At 40.7% G+C, this 17,429-nt stretch overlaps 2 protein-coding genes across 12 annotated transcripts in view; one reads left to right on the plus strand and one right to left on the minus strand.

The window, feature by feature from the left end:
• Window positions 1-6,290: 6,290 nt before the first annotated feature.
• Window positions 6,291-15,338, minus strand: LOC124048834 (annexin A4-like). The gene is made up of 13 exons (XM_046369952.1): window positions 15,233-15,338; window positions 14,031-14,089; window positions 13,280-13,367; window positions 10,267-10,361; window positions 8,974-9,087; window positions 8,705-8,795; window positions 8,236-8,315; window positions 7,911-7,967; window positions 7,594-7,687; window positions 7,119-7,214; window positions 6,909-6,967; window positions 6,658-6,780; window positions 6,291-6,545 (listed from the first exon to the last, which is right to left on the minus strand). The coding sequence occupies exons 2-13, from the start codon at window positions 14,037-14,039 to the stop codon at window positions 6,492-6,494; spliced, it is 960 nt and encodes a 319-aa protein (XP_046225908.1). The 5' UTR covers window positions 14,040-14,089; window positions 15,233-15,338; the 3' UTR covers window positions 6,291-6,491.
• A 400-nt stretch (window positions 15,339-15,738) lies between these two features.
• The window catches only part of LOC124048826 (AP2-associated protein kinase 1-like), a 29,535-nt gene continuing 27,844 nt past the window's right edge, over window positions 15,739-17,429 (plus strand). For all 11 annotated transcript variants that reach the window (XR_006841315.1, XM_046369935.1, XM_046369940.1 and 8 more), the window contains exon 1: window positions 15,739-16,781. Coding sequence is in view for 10 of the 11 variants with exons in the window: in XM_046369935.1 (XP_046225891.1) it covers window positions 16,622-16,781 (160 nt within the window). In the remaining variant the exon portion in view is untranslated. The remainder of the gene's footprint in view (window positions 16,782-17,429) is intronic.

Consider the following 17,429-nt stretch of genomic DNA (forward strand, 5'->3'; position numbering starts at 1 on the left):
AGAGCTGTTCATTTGACTCTGAGTGACATACTGTTACTACTGCTTAAGTTCTAAAAACATTCTCTGACGATTGTGATTCCTCACTCCAGGAACAATAGGTAGTGAGGAGAGATACTTTTTATGTGCCACACACATTTTTACAGTGCGTTATTTTCATTTGTTTTTGCAAGCCATCTAATAATTTGGTCAGGTAAAATGTGTATTAACTCACACGTCACGATCTGACATAATGGCAGGCAACTTTGTAGACTTTACATTAGAGATTTGACATTTTTAAGTACTACTGAACAAAGAGCTGATTGGGAGCACGCTTGGGAGCCAAATTAACATCTCTTTTAGCTGAACGGAGCCAAATGATACGACTCACTGGAAAGACTCGGAATGCCCATCACTGATTTACTCCCTCTGGCTGGTAAAAATAATGCATACAACCTTGTGTGCCATATGTCTTCCTGTGGCAGGTCATCATCTTAGATGGAGCGTTCCATTTGCACATAATTAGCAGATTTCATTTTGACTGGGCCATTCTCTGTCTCCATGGAGGTCATGCATAGAATGAAAGATATGTGGAAAAGGTCTGTCTGACCCTGTCCTAAAGAAATAACTTTAACTAAGATTAGTAGTTAATACAGTTAATACTCTTTTCCTAAATTCACAGTTAATATTCTTTTCCTAAAATGTATTTATTTGTTCCTCTCAAGTTTTTCTTGGATAGCAGTAATTAGATTTTTCCAAAAATTACCCTGGTTATTGCATTCTTAAACACAGGCAAATATTTTGTCACAGGTTCTGTGTGCTCAGAATAGTTGACAATTTACTTTAGTTCCTCTTGCCAAGCCAAGTGCGAAGAATGAGCATTTCTACTTGTCTACACAATTATAAACCATAAACAAAATATGCAGAAAGTTTTCATACCCTTCAACTTATTCCAAATGTTTTTGTGTTTACAGCTGGCATTCAACATTGATGAACAGATGTTTTTTTTTCCTCACCCATCGACACACAACACCCCATAATGACAGTGAATTTTTGGTTGTTGAAATATCTCATTTACATACAGTACCAATTTAAAGTTTGGACACACCTACTCATTCCAGGTTTTAAAAAAAAACTATTTTCTACATTTGTAGAATAACACCGTATACATCAAAACTATGATAAAACACACATGGAATCACGTAGTAACCAAAAAAGTCTTAAACAAATCAAAATAATATACCCTTTGCCAGCTTTGCGCACTCTTGCCATTCTCTCAACCAGCTTCACCTGGAATGCTTTTCCAACAATCTTGAAGGAGTTCTCACATATCTTGAGCACTTGTTGGCTGCTTTTCCTTCGCTCTGCGGTTCAACTCATCCCAAACCATCTCAATTAGTTTGAGGTCAGGTGATTGTGGAGTCCAGGTCATCTGATGCAGCACTCCATCACTCTCCTTCTTGGTCAAATAGCCCTTACACAGTGTGGAGGTGTTAGATCATTGTCCTGTTGAAAAACAAATGATAGTCCCACTAAGCGCAAACCAGATGGGATGGCATATTCCTGCAAAATGCTGTGGTAGCCATGTTAAATACATCGACAGTGCCTTGAATTCTAAATAAACACTGACAGTGTCACCAGCAAAGCCCCCCCCCCCACCCTCACACCTCCTCTTCCATGCTTCACGGTGGGAACCACACATGCAGAGATCATCCGTTCACCTATTCTGTGTCTCATAAAGACACGTGCATCTCAAAGTTTGGACTCGTCAGACCAAAGGACAGATTTCCACTGGTCTAATGTCCATTGCTTGAGTTTATTTGGGCTGCAACTTCTGAGGCTGGTAACTTTAATGAACTTATCCTCTGCAGCAGAGGTAACTCTGGGTCTTCCTTTCCTGTGGCGGTCCTCATGAGTGCCAGTTTTATCATTGAGCTTGATGGTTTTTGCAACTGCACTTTCAAAGTTCTTGAAATTTTCCGGATTGACTGACCTTTATGTCTTAAAGTAATGATGTACTGTCATTTCTCTTTGCTTATTTGAGCTGTTCTTGCCATAATATGGACTTGGTCTTTTACCAAATAGGGCTATCTTCTGTATACCACCCCTACCTTGACAAAACACAACTAATTGGCTCAAATACATTAAGAAGGAAAGAAATTCCACAAATGTACTTTTAACAAGGCACACCTGTTAATTGAAATGTATTCCAGGGGACTACCTCATGAAACTGGTTGAGAGAATGCCAAGAGTGTGCAAAGCTGTCATCAAGGCAAAGGGTGTCTACTTTGAAGAATCTCAAATATATTTTGATTTATCACTTGTTTGGTTACTACATGATTCCATATGTGTTATTTCATAGCTTTGAAAAACCCTTGATTGAGTAGATGTGTCCAAACTTTTGACTGGTACTGTATGTTACAGCGCTAATAAATATGTTTTAATGGAACCAAATGATCTGTTTCTAGTAAATCCCTTCTAAATGGCTAGATGGACTAGATGGGTTATATGGCCTACAGTATAGGTCAAATGTGATCGTCTGCCTATAACCAGCTTGAGTAGGCCTATCACTCCATTCCTATTCTATTCAGAGTTGAGAGAAATTAATTGAATTAGAAATGAGCTAATATTAGGCTGGTTAATGCGATGCATGTCTGTTGAATCTGCACTCGGCCCCGGCCTACCTACTCAGCCAGTCAGGATCTGCTACTGCGTTGCGGCCATGCATACTGCATAGTTTTGACTAAATGATACGTGCTAAATAGTATGTCACAATCAGTACATAGTATGTCATTTAAGTATGCAGTACGCTGGTATGGGTATTTGGACACATCAGTTTTTTGCGGCTTCATGCTCAGAGTCTCCTCTGTGAAGGAACTAAAATCAATAGTGTGTCAGCTCTCTCCGTCTTAGTGTTTAAAGCAGGAAGAAGCCTTTTTGGTTCCACGTCGAAACCCTTTTGTGTTCTAGATAGCACCTTTCTTTCTAACAGTGTACAGTATTAAAACAACAGGGCTTCCGTTTCTGTGCCATGTTTTGTCTTAGTGGTAATTGTACCCCGACATGGAACCTGGCACTGAACGCCAACCTGGGTATCCATCACCTGGTATAAAGATGGACATACAGGATCACGCCATGTTGTGTGAAGTGGAGACACGACATGGTGTAATTACCAGTGTTTTTTTTTTTTTTTTCAAAAACACAGACTCATCCAACTGCAGACATGAAACCCTGTTTGAAGTGTGCTGTGCTGGCTCCATTTCACCAGGATCTTGTCTGTTGGTGTGCTAAAGTGAAGTGTTCTGATCAGTTTCACTATAATAGCTTGTATAACGGCCTGAACCTGGAACCTGATATATACGAACCTGACACAGAGCACTAGAAACCAAGTTTGATGCAATTTACAACCCAAACAAAACAGTACATTCCCATGGAAATATGCTTATAGAATGTGTGTACTGACGAAGTTCCTGTTCCAGCTGAAGTGGTCCACTAACTGTAAAGCTTATGGAAAAATCTTTAGTTTAGACCTACCAAAAACTACAAATCATGTTTCCAGCCACCTAACATTGCACTAAATGAAGCTGCACTTTATCAGAACTCATAACTTGTTTCTGAGTTTACCATTCCAGAGAATGGTAAGGGCTCCTCCCCATGGTTTTACAAGGTACTACCACATATTTATTCCCTATAAAGGATTTAACATTTCAAGGTTTGAATCTCACAACTCTGTGATTAGGCTGTAGGTGTATGAGGTATGGGGGCCTGACTAAGTTGATCAGCTACATTTGTTTATTTTTTTATTTAACTTGCATTTACCATGCTGAACCATGAATAATGAATGACCTGGTGTACTGAGGAGGCACAGAAGTAAATAACTGTATTATCCACATAGAAATGAATGTTACAGGTTTTAACAGACCAATATTATTTACATAACTTGTGAAGAGAACAGGGCCCAAATTTGACCCCTGCGGCACACCTTTTGCAATATTGAGGAAACTAGATTTGATACCGTCAGTAAGCACACATTGTGTTCTGTCAGTTAGATAGTTCTTGAACCAATTGCATTTCAGACAACCTTTGAACAAGTAATAAATGGTCAACCGTATCAAATGCCTTCGACAGGTCAATAAATAAGGCAGCACAATGATTTTTATAGTCTAAACTATAGCACATCATCTAAGACACATGTAGCTGCTGAAACAGTGCTATGACCCAGTCTAAAACCAGATTGGTGCTCATTAAAAACAGAATGAGAAGTTTAAAAAGTTCTAAGTTGAGAGTTGGCCAGAGACTAACATTTTGGCAAGGCAAGATAGCTTGGAAATTGGACAGTTGTTATCCAAGTCAGAAGGATCTCAGTCTTTGTGTAGGGGGAGGACTTGTGCTGTTTTCCAGATTTTAGGGATAAACCCAGAAACAACTGTCAAGTTAAAAATATAGGTTAATGATTCTGCAATACGTGGGACTGAAAGATGCAGCAAAAAAGGATCAAGCATTTCAATACACCCACAATAATCTTCTAAACCCTGCCTACCCTGGGGCGGCAGGGTAGCCTAGTGGTTAGAGCGTTGGACTAGGAACCGGAAGTTCAAACCCCCGAGCTGACTAGGTACAAATCTGTCGTTCTGCCCCTGAACAGGCAGTTAACCCACTGTTCCTAGGCTGTCATTGAAAATAAGAATTTGTTCTTAACTGACTTGCCTAGTAAAATAAACAAACATGTGTAATGTGACAAATCCATTTTGATTTGAAGTGAGTCAGCACCAGTGGATTTGTTTTACATCAATCTTCAATAAGGTACTTAGTACATCATAGACATCAAATGTCAAAATGAAAATGAGGAATGTATCGTTCTCTGCAACCTGGCTCGAGGTGAGTAATGGACTCCCTCGGCTGGAATCAAAGTTTGCAGAAGCTAGATGGCCTGCTGAGGCAAAGTGGTTATTAAAATAAATCACCACAAATGTCCATCTTATCTGTTATGAGACCAGAGGCTGTCATAACCTGCTGGGGTAATGAGGGATTGGAGTTTTGTTTCAGAGATTTCACTACCTTGCAGAAGGCAGTTGGATTCCCACCATTAGTAGAAACACAGTTCAGTAATTATGTCGATTTTAATTTTCTAACCAGGGATAGACATCTATTTCTTAAGCGTCTGAAGGACTGCCAGTCAGACATAGAATCAGTCAGTCTAGCCTTAACCCAAGCTAAATGGATCTTCTGAAATGTCTCTGAATGATCTAATGCCTGGTTCATTAACTATCCCTTACCCTTAGTTTCTTGAACGGATCAGGCTTATCTGTAATAGAGTTGAGCAAAGAAGTAAAAAAAATGTAGGGCCCCGATCCAAGTCTGAGATATCTGACACAACCTTCCATTCACACAATCCCAGATCAGAAAATAATTGTTGCCTATAATTTATCTTTGTAATAATACAAGAGTGAGATATAGGTAGCTTTGCATCTCTTATGCAGGCAACGAGACAATGGCCACTAATTACCAAAAGTTCCATTTGAGGCATTTGTCAAAATAATATCTAAAAGAATAGATTTTTCAGGATGTTTAAAGTTGGGGCGGGTTGGTTAATTTATCAACCGAGTTATATCTGCATTGAGCTAAATCTCTTTCAGCCTATCAGAAGCTGGCATTTAAACATTTAAGTTGTCCTTTGTAAATATGGCAACACATCCACCAACTGTCAGATCTAAAAAACAACATAACCAGCCAGATACACATCCGGCATAGTCTTATTAAGTTTCAGATATTACCAGAATGTCCATGTTGGCTTAAGAAGCAAGAGTTGAAACTTCTGGCATAGACCTACTTTGCTCAGTTGGTAACCCCTTATCTGAAAATACCACAGGGATAGTTTGAATTGTTATAGATACAAGATCGGATGGATTAAAACAAGTGGATTAAAGTAGATTGTGGATTAAAACAAGTCAATGAGGGTCACCTGTTACGGGCCTGCGGTAGAATGAGAATGCGGATCATTTATGGTTGGGATTACCTGAGTGAAAGTCTCAGCGCAGCCTTGAAATGCGAGGACAGGGTCTAGGCACAACGATGACGACATACTTTGCCTTCCAAATCAGACTAACATCCAATTAAGGTAATTGAATCAAATGACTGAGCTGACTCAACGAACAAGCCATCCAAACGAATTCATTAAATGGACTTCAAACAGTAAGAGATGAAGATGGCTTTCTGCTGAGATGGGGGTTGAGAGGCAGAGGTCCAAAAGGTCCATCTTTTATGCTTCCTAAGATGTGGCAACAGGGGATCAATAAAGAGAATGCAAGCAGGTGTAAAATGTCACCTGTCTTTGGTTTAATCAGTATTACAAACTGTGAAAAAAGGCATCATGGTCAGTCTAAAATGCTCTGGCTACAGAAGAGCAGAGGATATTGAGAGACCTTTAAGCAAAGGAAACAGAAGATAGTAGAGGCACCAATGGTGTTGTTGCAGAGTGAAGTCGTCGCTGAACGATGTCCTAGATGTTCAACGTCCTACTCTCCACATAGCTCCAGCAGGATTTTGCGGTAATCTCCAGATGTGTCTCCCTAAACAATACAGAAACACTCAGATTACATCAAAATAACAGAAAGAAATGGGGACAAATCTAACTTTTACTGAGACAAACCAGTACTTCATCTCTCGTGACCAGGGTCTCACCTTGATGAAGGAATGGAGAGTCTTGCCGTACGCTTTCAAGAACTCGGCCTTGATGTCCAACATGTCAATCTCAGCCCGGGCCACCATGATTCTAATCAGTACGCTGTCTGTAGTTCCCAGACCCTGAAAAGACAGGAGGGAAGGAGCGGTCAACATTCTGATGAATTCAGTCTGATAACCCACAAGTGTAAACAGATATAACACCTCCATGGGAGGTGTGTTAATAAAAGTCTCAATTTCAAAATCTTTACCTTCATGGATTTATATAACCGCTCTGCAAAGAATGCTGGCTTGTTTTTAAGGCATTTCACTGCAAAAAAATAAATCAGATTGATACATCAGGCATGATAGCTCAGCAAGCTTAAGTTTTGCTTATTTTCATCAGAACTGATTGGACTCTGTCTTATCAGTCTTCGGTACATTATTACAAGAGGCACTGAAACAAATTGGATCCGTCTGACCTATTGCCAGAAAGACATTCTCCAGAGAGCCAGACATCTCCCTCTTAATGCTGTCCTCGATGTCCCTCCCAGAGATCTTCTGATACTCCTTAAACACTGAGACAATGAGGTGAGAGAGAGAGATATGGAATCAATCATACTGTTGTAGTGAGTAAGAAGCACATGACAATGTTGGTTCCTGAAATAACCAGAACAGGTCAGCAGAACAGTGTTTGTGCATTACATTTTGTGCCAAAGTCAGTGTGGAAGTAAGTATCTTAACTGAAGAGAAGTGTAAAGCATAATAAACAAACAAGTACACTGTGAGAAGGTCACTTCTGGTGATGTGTAACTTGTTACTCGGATCTTAAACGTGAGTCTCGACAGAAATGTAAAAATATCTCTTTTTTTATTATGATAAAATATTTTGGGAGTGTACCACTGGGGTGTCCCGCTGCTAAATGAATACACACTGAAATATTTGTGGGGACAATACCTTGGAGTAGGTGATTTCTGTTCCTCACACAGAGCACAGTGAGGAACTTGACCTCATCTGTTCCCCAACGAGCCTCCCCAGCCTCGTAGATATCCTGAGAACCCACGGCAAAAGTACTTCACAAACCCAAACAGAAAATCTCCCAACACTGACTGTTTTGGGACATATTTGATGTGAGATTATGTTTTTAAAACTATGTCTAAAGTTGATCTTACTGTTCATCTTCCTAACCGTGGGGTGATCCTGATACCCCAGCATGTGCTACTATGCGAGATAGACAGAGCCAGGTCACCTCCTCTCTGGGTCCATATTCTCACCTTAGCATCCTTCACAGCCTGGGCCTCATCCACAGTGTTGCTCTCATCTCGCCCCGCCTGTCAGTCACAGGACAGACACAGAGGCCATGTTAGCAAAGAGTCAGACAATGACATGACCATTACCTTGCCATAAGAGGCCTCTGAAAACTACAAACATCCATTATGTGTTAAATTGTACCCAAGTGATGAAGTGAAGGGAGAGTGACTATTTCCTTTACAACAATTCATGTACTGTAGTTCGGTTGGCTTTCCTTTGATTGTTGGAATATGAAGGTCAACCAGGTGTGTATTCAGAGAGTTCAATATTGTCACGGTCTATTCTCACCGTGAGCAAAGAGACCAGAACCCTCTGGAACATTCCGGAAGTATCACCATCGATATCTTCCTCCAGGTTCTTTCCATAATCTGCCATCACACACAATTAAGCAAAAAGTAGGAGTTAAGAATGACCTTAGACCCAGTCAGTGATCTGACTCTGCAATTATAACACACAACACTTGAAACGGTTTGTGAACACCCTGTCAAAAGCTATGGCCGGCAACAAAAGTTGAATATTGCTCTATAGAAGACACTAATAAATCATTCATATCATGCATTGTGTTCATGTTATGTGATTCATCGTTTGCCCGTACACTCTCAAGAGGGCGAGACACTGATATCCTGGATCAGATTTCCTCTTCATATACAGTGATCAATACTAAAGTATTGACTTGTACCATACACCGTATGCGATACCTCTTCTACAGGTGGAGACTCAATACATGGCACAGGAAGGCTGTGTGTGTAGCTACTACCTTTGATGTACACCGCTGTGATGGCTCTAATTTCAGCGTTCGTCCTTGAGGCAAGGATATCAATGAGAGCAGCCTCCTCTGTTCCAGCACCCTAGCATTCAGTAAAATAGAGATGTGGAGAGCTATGTAAGTACCTCAAAGAGTAGTGTGATGCAACACATTTATGGGTTGTGGATGAGGTGAATAGCCCGATACAATGTCAATAGCTATTGAAAAGCGTTACATCAATCCCCATTGTGATGGTGTCTCTAGCAGTAATAACCTCTGACCTTCATAGCGTTCTTCAGCTCGTAGGCATCATACACAGGAGCGGTCATCAGGAGGCCCAGTACCACGTTCTCAAAGTTCCCCGTCAGCTCTCCCTGCAGATCATCGGTCAGGTCCTACAGGGACAGAGACACAGACATTTAAAATGGGCCCCGACTGACACAATCTCCTGCCTAGTGCTCAAGTAAGCATACACTACTTCTCTCATTACACTCGTATCTCAGAGGTGATAAACAAAGCTTTCAAAATGTTTAATCTGTCAGACTAAATGCTTCAGACTTTCCAGATACGAGTCTGCTTCCAGAAGGGCGTGGCTGCGAAAGAGCTGTACACAGAAGGTTTGTAGTAGACACATTTAGCTTCTTTATGAGCCTGCCTGTGGGCGTCCCCGTGCACTGTATGACTCACTGTTTCTGACCAGGAGGATTCCACTAGCAATCTTTGTCCTTCCCTGTGGCAAGCTTCCTCATTCATGGGACCTTTTAGATAACTTTATCAATGATTTATTGTATGCCAGACTGTGCCAGCTCCTATCTAACAGTGTCAATAGAGTAGACATTGATCAGACTTCCCTTTTAGTTTTAAAATGTCAAGTTTAGTTGTCGTTTGACATGGGGCCTGTCATTCTATAATCTCCCTACTTCACTTAAACACAAAGTGCAGTGTCCTGACTGACAAAAATCAGGTTAACCTCAACCCTCATGTAGACAAGCTTCTCTCTATTCTCTGAAACACATAACCATCTTTGTATAAGAGTTAATGATCAACCTGAGGCACCAACTGTCTGCACAATGTCACCAATAACACCAGACACCACCACACCCATAAAAACACACACACAAAGCCACACACCAGAAGGGTATACTATAACATCAATATGTTAGCCAGCTAAAAATGTTTTTTAAATAGCCAGAAATATTTGTTGATTTTCCACTTCATTAAGAAAGTAAAACTTAGACATGTGTTTTTGGTTGTTGAGTCAATTAGAGAATGCCCATTTCAAGCTTATCTTTAAAAAAAGCACAAGTTATTTCAGAATATTTAGGCCAGTTAGCTGGCTAACTCCATGATCCTGCTTTGTAGTATATCCATCCATGACTGATCACATGATAAATATTACCATTTACACAACCCCTGCACTCTCCTGTCACTATGAACTATTAAATACACACCCCCCCCCCCAATTACTGGAGCTGGTGGTGTGTAGATTTTGGAAGGTTTTGAGAATAGTCTGATAATTCAAACGGTGATATGAGAAATGTAATAAGACAAGCATAAGTCAGTAGAACACTTACCTTCCCCACGGTCTGCTTGTAAGCCTCCTTGATGCGTTGCCTCTGAGCAATGCTACGACGTGCCAGGACCTCAATGACAGCTGCCTCGTCCGTGCCTATAAGAAACCATCACAGGGTTACATTACTGTATACCTTCACATTATACTGATCCATTAGGTAAAATAACTTGCTGTTGATAAAACGGCATCAATCACCATTGAAATATCCTAAATATCTCCCCGATATCACACAGTTACAAAGAACTCCAGATTTCAACCTGGATGTTGGACATACATACTTGTGCCTTGCAAAAGTATTCGGCCCCCTTGAACTTTGCGACCTTTTGCCACATTTCAGGATTCAAACATAAAGATATAAAACTGTATTTTTTTGTGAAGAATCAATAACAAGTGGAACACAATCCTGAAGTGGAACGACATTTATAGGATATTTCAAACTTTTTTAACAAATCAAAAACTGAAAAATTGGGCGTGCAACATTATTCAGCCCCTTTACTTTCAGTGCAGCAAACTCTCTCCAGAAGTTCAGTGAGGATCTCTGAATGATCCAATGTTGACCTAAATGACTAATGATTATAAATACAATCCACCTGTGTGTAATCAAGTCTCCGTATAAATGCACCTGCACTGTGATAGTCTCAGAGGTCCGTTAAAAGCGCAGAGAGCATCATGAAGAACAAGGAACACACCAGGCAGGTCCGAGATACTGTTGTGAAGACGTTTAAAGCCGGATTTGGATACAAAAAGATTTCCCAAGCTTTAAACATCCCAAGAAGCACTGTGCAAGCGGTAATATTGAAATGGAAGGAGTATCAGACCACTGCAAATCTACCAAGACCTGGCCGTCCCTCTAAACTTTCAGCTCATACAAGGAGAAAACTGATCAGAGATGCAGCCAAGAGGCCCATGATCACTCTGGATGAACTGCAGAGATCTACAGCTGAGGTGGGAGACTCTGTCCATATGACAACAATCAGTCGTATATTACACAAATCTGGCCTTTATGGAAGAGTGGCAAGAAGAAAGCCATTTCTTAAAGATATCCATAAAAAGTGTTGTTTAAAGTTTGCCACAAGCCACACCAAACATGTGGAAGAAGGTGCTCTGGTCAGATGAAACCAAAATTGAACTTTTTTGGCAACAATGCAAAACGTTATGTTTGGCGTAAAAGCAACACAGCCCATCACCCTGAACACACCATCCCCACTGTCAAACATAGTGGTGGCAGCATCATGGTTTGGGCCTGCTTTTCTTCAGCAGGGACAGGGAAGATGGTTAAAATTGATGGGAAGATGGATGGAGGCAAATACAGGACCATTCTGGAAGAAAACCTGATGGAGTCTGCAAAATACTTTTTTTTCTTTTTTTAACCTTTATTTAACTAGGCAAGTCAGTTAAGAACACATTCTTATTTTCAATGACGGCCTGGGAACAGTGGGTTAACTGCCTGTTCAGGGGCAGAACGACAGATTTGTACCTCGTCAGCTCGGGGGGTTTGAACTCGCAACCTTCCGGTTACTAGTCCAACGCTCTAACCACTAGGCTACGCTACACAAAGATCTCTGTCCCTGAGACTGGGACGGAGATTTGTCTTCCAACAAGACAATGATCCAAAACATAAAGCAAAATCTACAATGGAATGGTTCAAAAATAAACATATAATATAATAATAATAATAATATATGCCATTTAGCAGACGCTTTTATCCAAAGCGACTTACAGTCATGTGTGCATACATTCTACGTATGGGTGGTCCCGGGGATCGAACCCACTACCCTGGCGTTACAAGCGCCATGCTCTACCAATATCCAGGTGTTAGAATGGCCAAGTCAAAGTCCAGACCTGAATCCAATCGAGAATCTGTGGAAAGAACTGAAAACTGCTGTTCACAAATGCTCTCCATCCAACCTCACTGAGCTCAAGCTGTTTTGCAAGGAGGAATGGGAAAAAGAATTCAGTCTCTCGATGTGCAAAACTGATAGAGACATACCCCAAGCGACTTACAGCTGTAATCGCAGCAAAAGGTGGCGCTACAAAGTATTAACTTAAGGGGGCTGAATAATTTTGCACGCCCAATTTAAGTTTTTGATTCGTTAAAAAAGTTTGAAATATCCAATGAATGTTGTTCCACTTCATGATTGTGTCCCACTTGTTGTTGATTCTTCACAAAAAAAATAGTTTTATATCTTTATGTTTGAAGCCTGAAATGTGGCAAAAGGTCGCAAAGTTCAAGGGGGCCGAATACTTTCGCAAGGCACTGTACTTCTGGCTTCCAAGCTCCTCTCTCACCCTGGGAAAAACTCTGGTCCCACAGGCACAGTTGGTTCTCAGTGTATGTGCCATCTGTTTCTAATGCATCTCACACTAGAATCAGGTGAAACCTATTACGTCTAGCTAACAGCATCAGCATTCCCGAATGTGGAGCTAAGATTCACCCATTCAGAAACAAATTGCACAGGCTGTATACTATCTTTTAGGCTTGTGTTTAACGGCATGTAACTTGTCTTCTTACAATGCTCATTGTATTTTCTGCGTTGTATCCCTACAGCATAGACGTGTAAAAAGCATAGACACAAAATATAACACAGGTGCAAAGATTATGCAATCCTACAGTAACTTTTGACTAGAACAGAAGGCAAAAATAATCAGGAAAATGGAGGTGGAAAAAATGATGAGTCAAGTATACTGGAGAAGGAAAGAAATGACTCCCAGGCCACACAGAGGAATGAATGAGGTCTTAGAAATGGAAAGTAACTACAGTCCCGTGTAGAGGGCCTGTAGAGAGTTCTAGAATAATTGCAACTGATGTGAAAGTACTGGTAGCATACTGTTCAACAGGAAGGTCTTTTTGAAGCTTTCATTGAAAGGAAAGACGTACAACTATTTTAGAATAAAGACCTATTTATCAGTAGAAAGGTGATCCTACCATACTCATCCAAAATTGTTTTCGTAATGTCTGAATTGTTCATAGAAACAAACAGCTAGTCATCGCTTAGAATGTTGGGATCACTCACCAGCCCCCTTCATGGCTCCTCTCAGTCTGTTTACATCCTCCTCTACCTTGAAGCCAGCGGCTTCAGTCACAGTTCCACGGTTGCCAATCTGCAGTGGCAAATATTAAAATGGCATACATATAACTCTCTATGAATTCAGCAGCTGGCATTTATCCAGTCACTATCCAACACCATTTGGATATTGTACTTTGAGTCGTAGGCCATCGCCCTCAAACTCAACTCTGGACCTTGAAGTTCCACTGCATTTTTTTCATTGTTCACCTCTAATCAGTGAATGATTTTGACCTGGGACACCAGGTGCGTGTGTAATAACAGAAAACCAGCAGGCTCTGGACCTCGTAGGGTAAGAGTTGAGTACCCCTGGGCTATACGTACACACATGCACATCTCAACAGATCCGTGTGTGTTTGTTCAGTAACAGCAACGCACATTTATTATGTACAGGTGTAGCCTATATGTCAGACTGCCTCAGTAGTATACTGTGGCTGCTACTTTCAAAAAGCTCTCGTCTGTGCTGTCAGTAGGATTACAGCAGTAAAAATTGAATTGGACAATTTCATTGGTAGAGTACATCATACATGTTTTATGCAAGCTACAATGAACATACTGTTGATAAGTAAATCCTTTCCAATACTAAGCGACGAAAACAAACAAATGTAAATCTGATCATGCAAATGTATGAAAATGTTGAACACTACAATCATTTAGTTCACTCACACTACAGTAGACACGTTTGGGAGCTGAGACTTACCGCTGCCATTATGCCAGTGAGATAGAGTTTCCAAACGTGAGCAAGAGAGATGGGAAAAGCTATCGAAAGAAAAACAGTTATATTATTTCTCAGAAATGCACATACCGCATTTTTCCTGAGATGCGCATTATGTTACCATTATCCATACAATACCGCTGACCCTTGAGTAACAAATAAAGATGGGCTAACAAAACAGACCATCTACATACATTTGTTAATTCCTACTTTGGTCAGTTGATCAAAAGCAAATGGTCCTGTTTCTACATTACCTAAACCAGCTCTGTGGAGAATAACAATGTGGTGGGCTTTCACAGTAGGAAAGACTGGGTTAAATACTCATTACCCTCATTAATGTTTCATTACCATACACACACGCCCCCCCCCCCCCAAAAAAAAAAAAAAAAAATCACCTCTACCAACTGAAACAATTAGCCGACAAACACTTCCCCCAAAATCCAAATCGGACAAAATGCATCTCTGGTCAGAGCTTATTTACTTCATGGTGTCACTCAATATAGTTTATGTCCTTAATTATTATATTAATAGGAGACAGCCTCTTTATAGTCTGGGGTGTTGTCCCTTTTAGTCCAGGGGTGTTGTCCATATTGTGCCTCTTCATTAGCCAAGGATGACAACTCATTCAGAAATGTACTGTCTACATCTGCTCAGTTTGGGGTGGAAATACCTGGCACAAGAAGAACCCTTTTGACCCCTGCCTCTGTCACACTGCCATATCAAAACATTACTAGATCTAAAGTCACACCTTTCTGAATCAGTTTTTTACATCAATAGGCCTATATTAGTAACCTACATTAGCCCACTGAAGTAAATGCAATCAATGAAATGCAGTTTTCAAAGTAACAACTGCGCAGACTCTACAAACCTTTGGTAAATATGGAGACATTGTTACGCAACGCAGTTCTTAAAGTTAATTGTTAGTTTCCAAGTTGCCCCGCTTGTGATTGTAACTTATGGCCCAATTCAATAAGTATATAGTTTGCAGGAGGCGATGTATGTCTGTCTGCTGGCGGCCAGCAACGGAATAATAACTTTTGAAGTTCATTTTCTGTTCGAGACACACCCTTGAATGTGTCAGATAGTAGGTATTCTAAAGCTTCTAGCTAAAAACAACACAATACACATCGAGCCTATATTTCTCGTTTAACCTCAACCTATAAAATTACGTACAAATGTTTACTTACCCTATAGACAGTAAAAACGACCTATCTTTTCAAATGAGGAAGACCGAAAGGAAGCTCTCTTCTGCGAACGTCGGTCGTTAAAACGCAACAGTGGATGGCATAAAGAGGAGTTTTCGGTCCCACCCCTTTGTGGTTACACTAGGGCAGGCTACATTATATTTTGCAGTGAAGAACACACACTCTCTCTCTCTCTTTTAATTATTATAAAAAAATGTTTTACAATTCTTAATTGTGATTGTAGATAATTGTGATTCGTGTACCATATTGTTTGTTCTCTCTCTCCACCACAAACGTATTGATTGTATTATTATGCTTCAAGAGGAAAATAGCCTGTTATTCCATTCTCATATTCTAGTATACTAATGAAAAAAGTTAATTAAATGAATTCATTTGAGAGATGCTCCCTAGTGGCTGCTCACCCGCGCCCCCACCAGTCAATGCCACCAGTGTGCCCCCCTCACTACAGACCTCATGACTACAGATCCCATGACTCCACTGCAGTAAAGCTGTAGGCTAAGGGCTGTAGCAGGCAGCTGCTGATATGTTGGTGTGGTCGAAGTAGCCGAAGCTTGTATATCTTGCGTACATCTAACATATACTAACTGACTAGCTAGCTATATCTTATCTATATTTTCTAAGGGAGCTATCAAACCAAACTGAGATCGAAAGTAGCTACAATTGGTACATTTTCGGAATTACCATTTCCTGTCATTTTGATAGGCATTTCCTGTTGCGAAATAGCTAGGTAGCGGTTCGTGGCAGTAAGCTAGCTGACGTTGGCTAATTGGTAGCCTAGCTGGCTAGATGATGAATTGTAGCATACTTGGAAATAATCATTATTTGCTGAACGACATTGAATATGGAAGTATCGTGTAATATTGGCACGTTTTACCGGGGATATATTACAACGGACATAATTTTTACAGGATAACCTTAGCTACATGAAATGTCATAACGTTAAGATAGCCGCGGAGATGGAGGGACCCACAACCCCCTGAATAGCTGCACTGATGGAGAAATGTCCTCCTCCAAGATGAGCAAGTCGAATACTGCACAAGGTTTAGCGGAATTATATTAGCGTCTATCTTATCTCTATAGCTATATTAGTCTGTCAAGCAAATGGGAGACTGGTTATTCGGGCATAGCTCATAATTGACAGCTAACGTTAGCTGCTGGTGAATAAATCACTGCTGTTTTTGGCATCTGCAAACAACAAGACTGGCTTTGTCAGACAAACCTTAGGCCTTGTCCAGAAAACAAAGTTCATTTGTGAAACTGACATCGCTGGAAATAAGGACATTTGAGCTTTCTGCATCGTCATTTGAGCATTCTGCGTCGTTTTGATTGAAGTGAGGATAATATTTCCTCATCATCTGACTGATAGTTATCATGAGGAAGTTCTTTGATTCATCTCGTCGGGAGTTGGTCAGTTCAGGACCTGGTTCTGGAGGAGGTAGCAGTGGATCCAGCCATGTAGGTGGCAATTTAATTGGACGTTCATGTACCATAGGGCGGCACCAAGTCACTATTGAAGAAACAGTGGCCGAAGGTGAGTGAGATGGAGGAATCGAGGCTTGTCTTTTGGAAATGTTTTGATGCCCATGCTGACTGAGAACATGAAATGTGACATTTCAGTCAGACCGCAAACTGCCACAATGTTTGAACATTGAACAGTCATTGCCAGTCAGGTAGCTGCTACACGCATGATGACATTCAGTACTGCTTAAACCAGAGGCAGGCCTAGGTTTCAGAATGATATGGCTACATTACAGTAGGCTATGTCATTGGCAGACACATATTTGTCAATTTTTCACTCAATGCCATGATGTAATCCTATTCCTGACATTTGAATATCGGACACACCCAGCCCAATTACCATTTCAATGTAGGTGGATAAGCAATTCAAAGGTGCTATGCTGTTTGTAGTTTTCCAGTTTTGATGATCAAGTGTAAGGGCTGCTGCCTGCCAGTGATTTATGTCTCTTGACTGACAGCTCTGTCGTTGTTTGAGCAGCAGCTTAATTTGGTAAATCTGTTGGCAGGAAATCCCCTTACATATGAGGCGCTGATTAAATGTACTCAGGGACAGTCTGTTTTGGGTGTTGTATGGTTTATTAAAACGTGTGACCATGGACATGAGAAGAGGCTCATTTTCAGGTACTGAAGAGCACTGAGAGATGTCTGGGGTGTGGATGTA

Source organism: Oncorhynchus gorbuscha, linkage group LG11 (genome assembly GCF_021184085.1).
Source record: "Oncorhynchus gorbuscha isolate QuinsamMale2020 ecotype Even-year linkage group LG11, OgorEven_v1.0, whole genome shotgun sequence".
Taxonomy (NCBI): domain Eukaryota; kingdom Metazoa; phylum Chordata; class Actinopteri; order Salmoniformes; family Salmonidae; genus Oncorhynchus; species Oncorhynchus gorbuscha.

Bases quoted from the DNA above. Each gene is read 5' to 3' on its own strand.
- LOC124048834 (XM_046369952.1), bottom strand. The intron at 7,688-7,910 runs GTGAGAATATGG...GTGGGTTCTCAG, and splicing joins AGGCTGTGAAGGATGCTAAG to GATATCTACGAGGCTGGGGA. The intron at 6,968-7,118 runs GTCAGACGGATC...ATTTTTTTGCAG, and splicing joins GAATGTCTTTCTGGCAATAG to TGAAATGCCTTAAAAACAAG.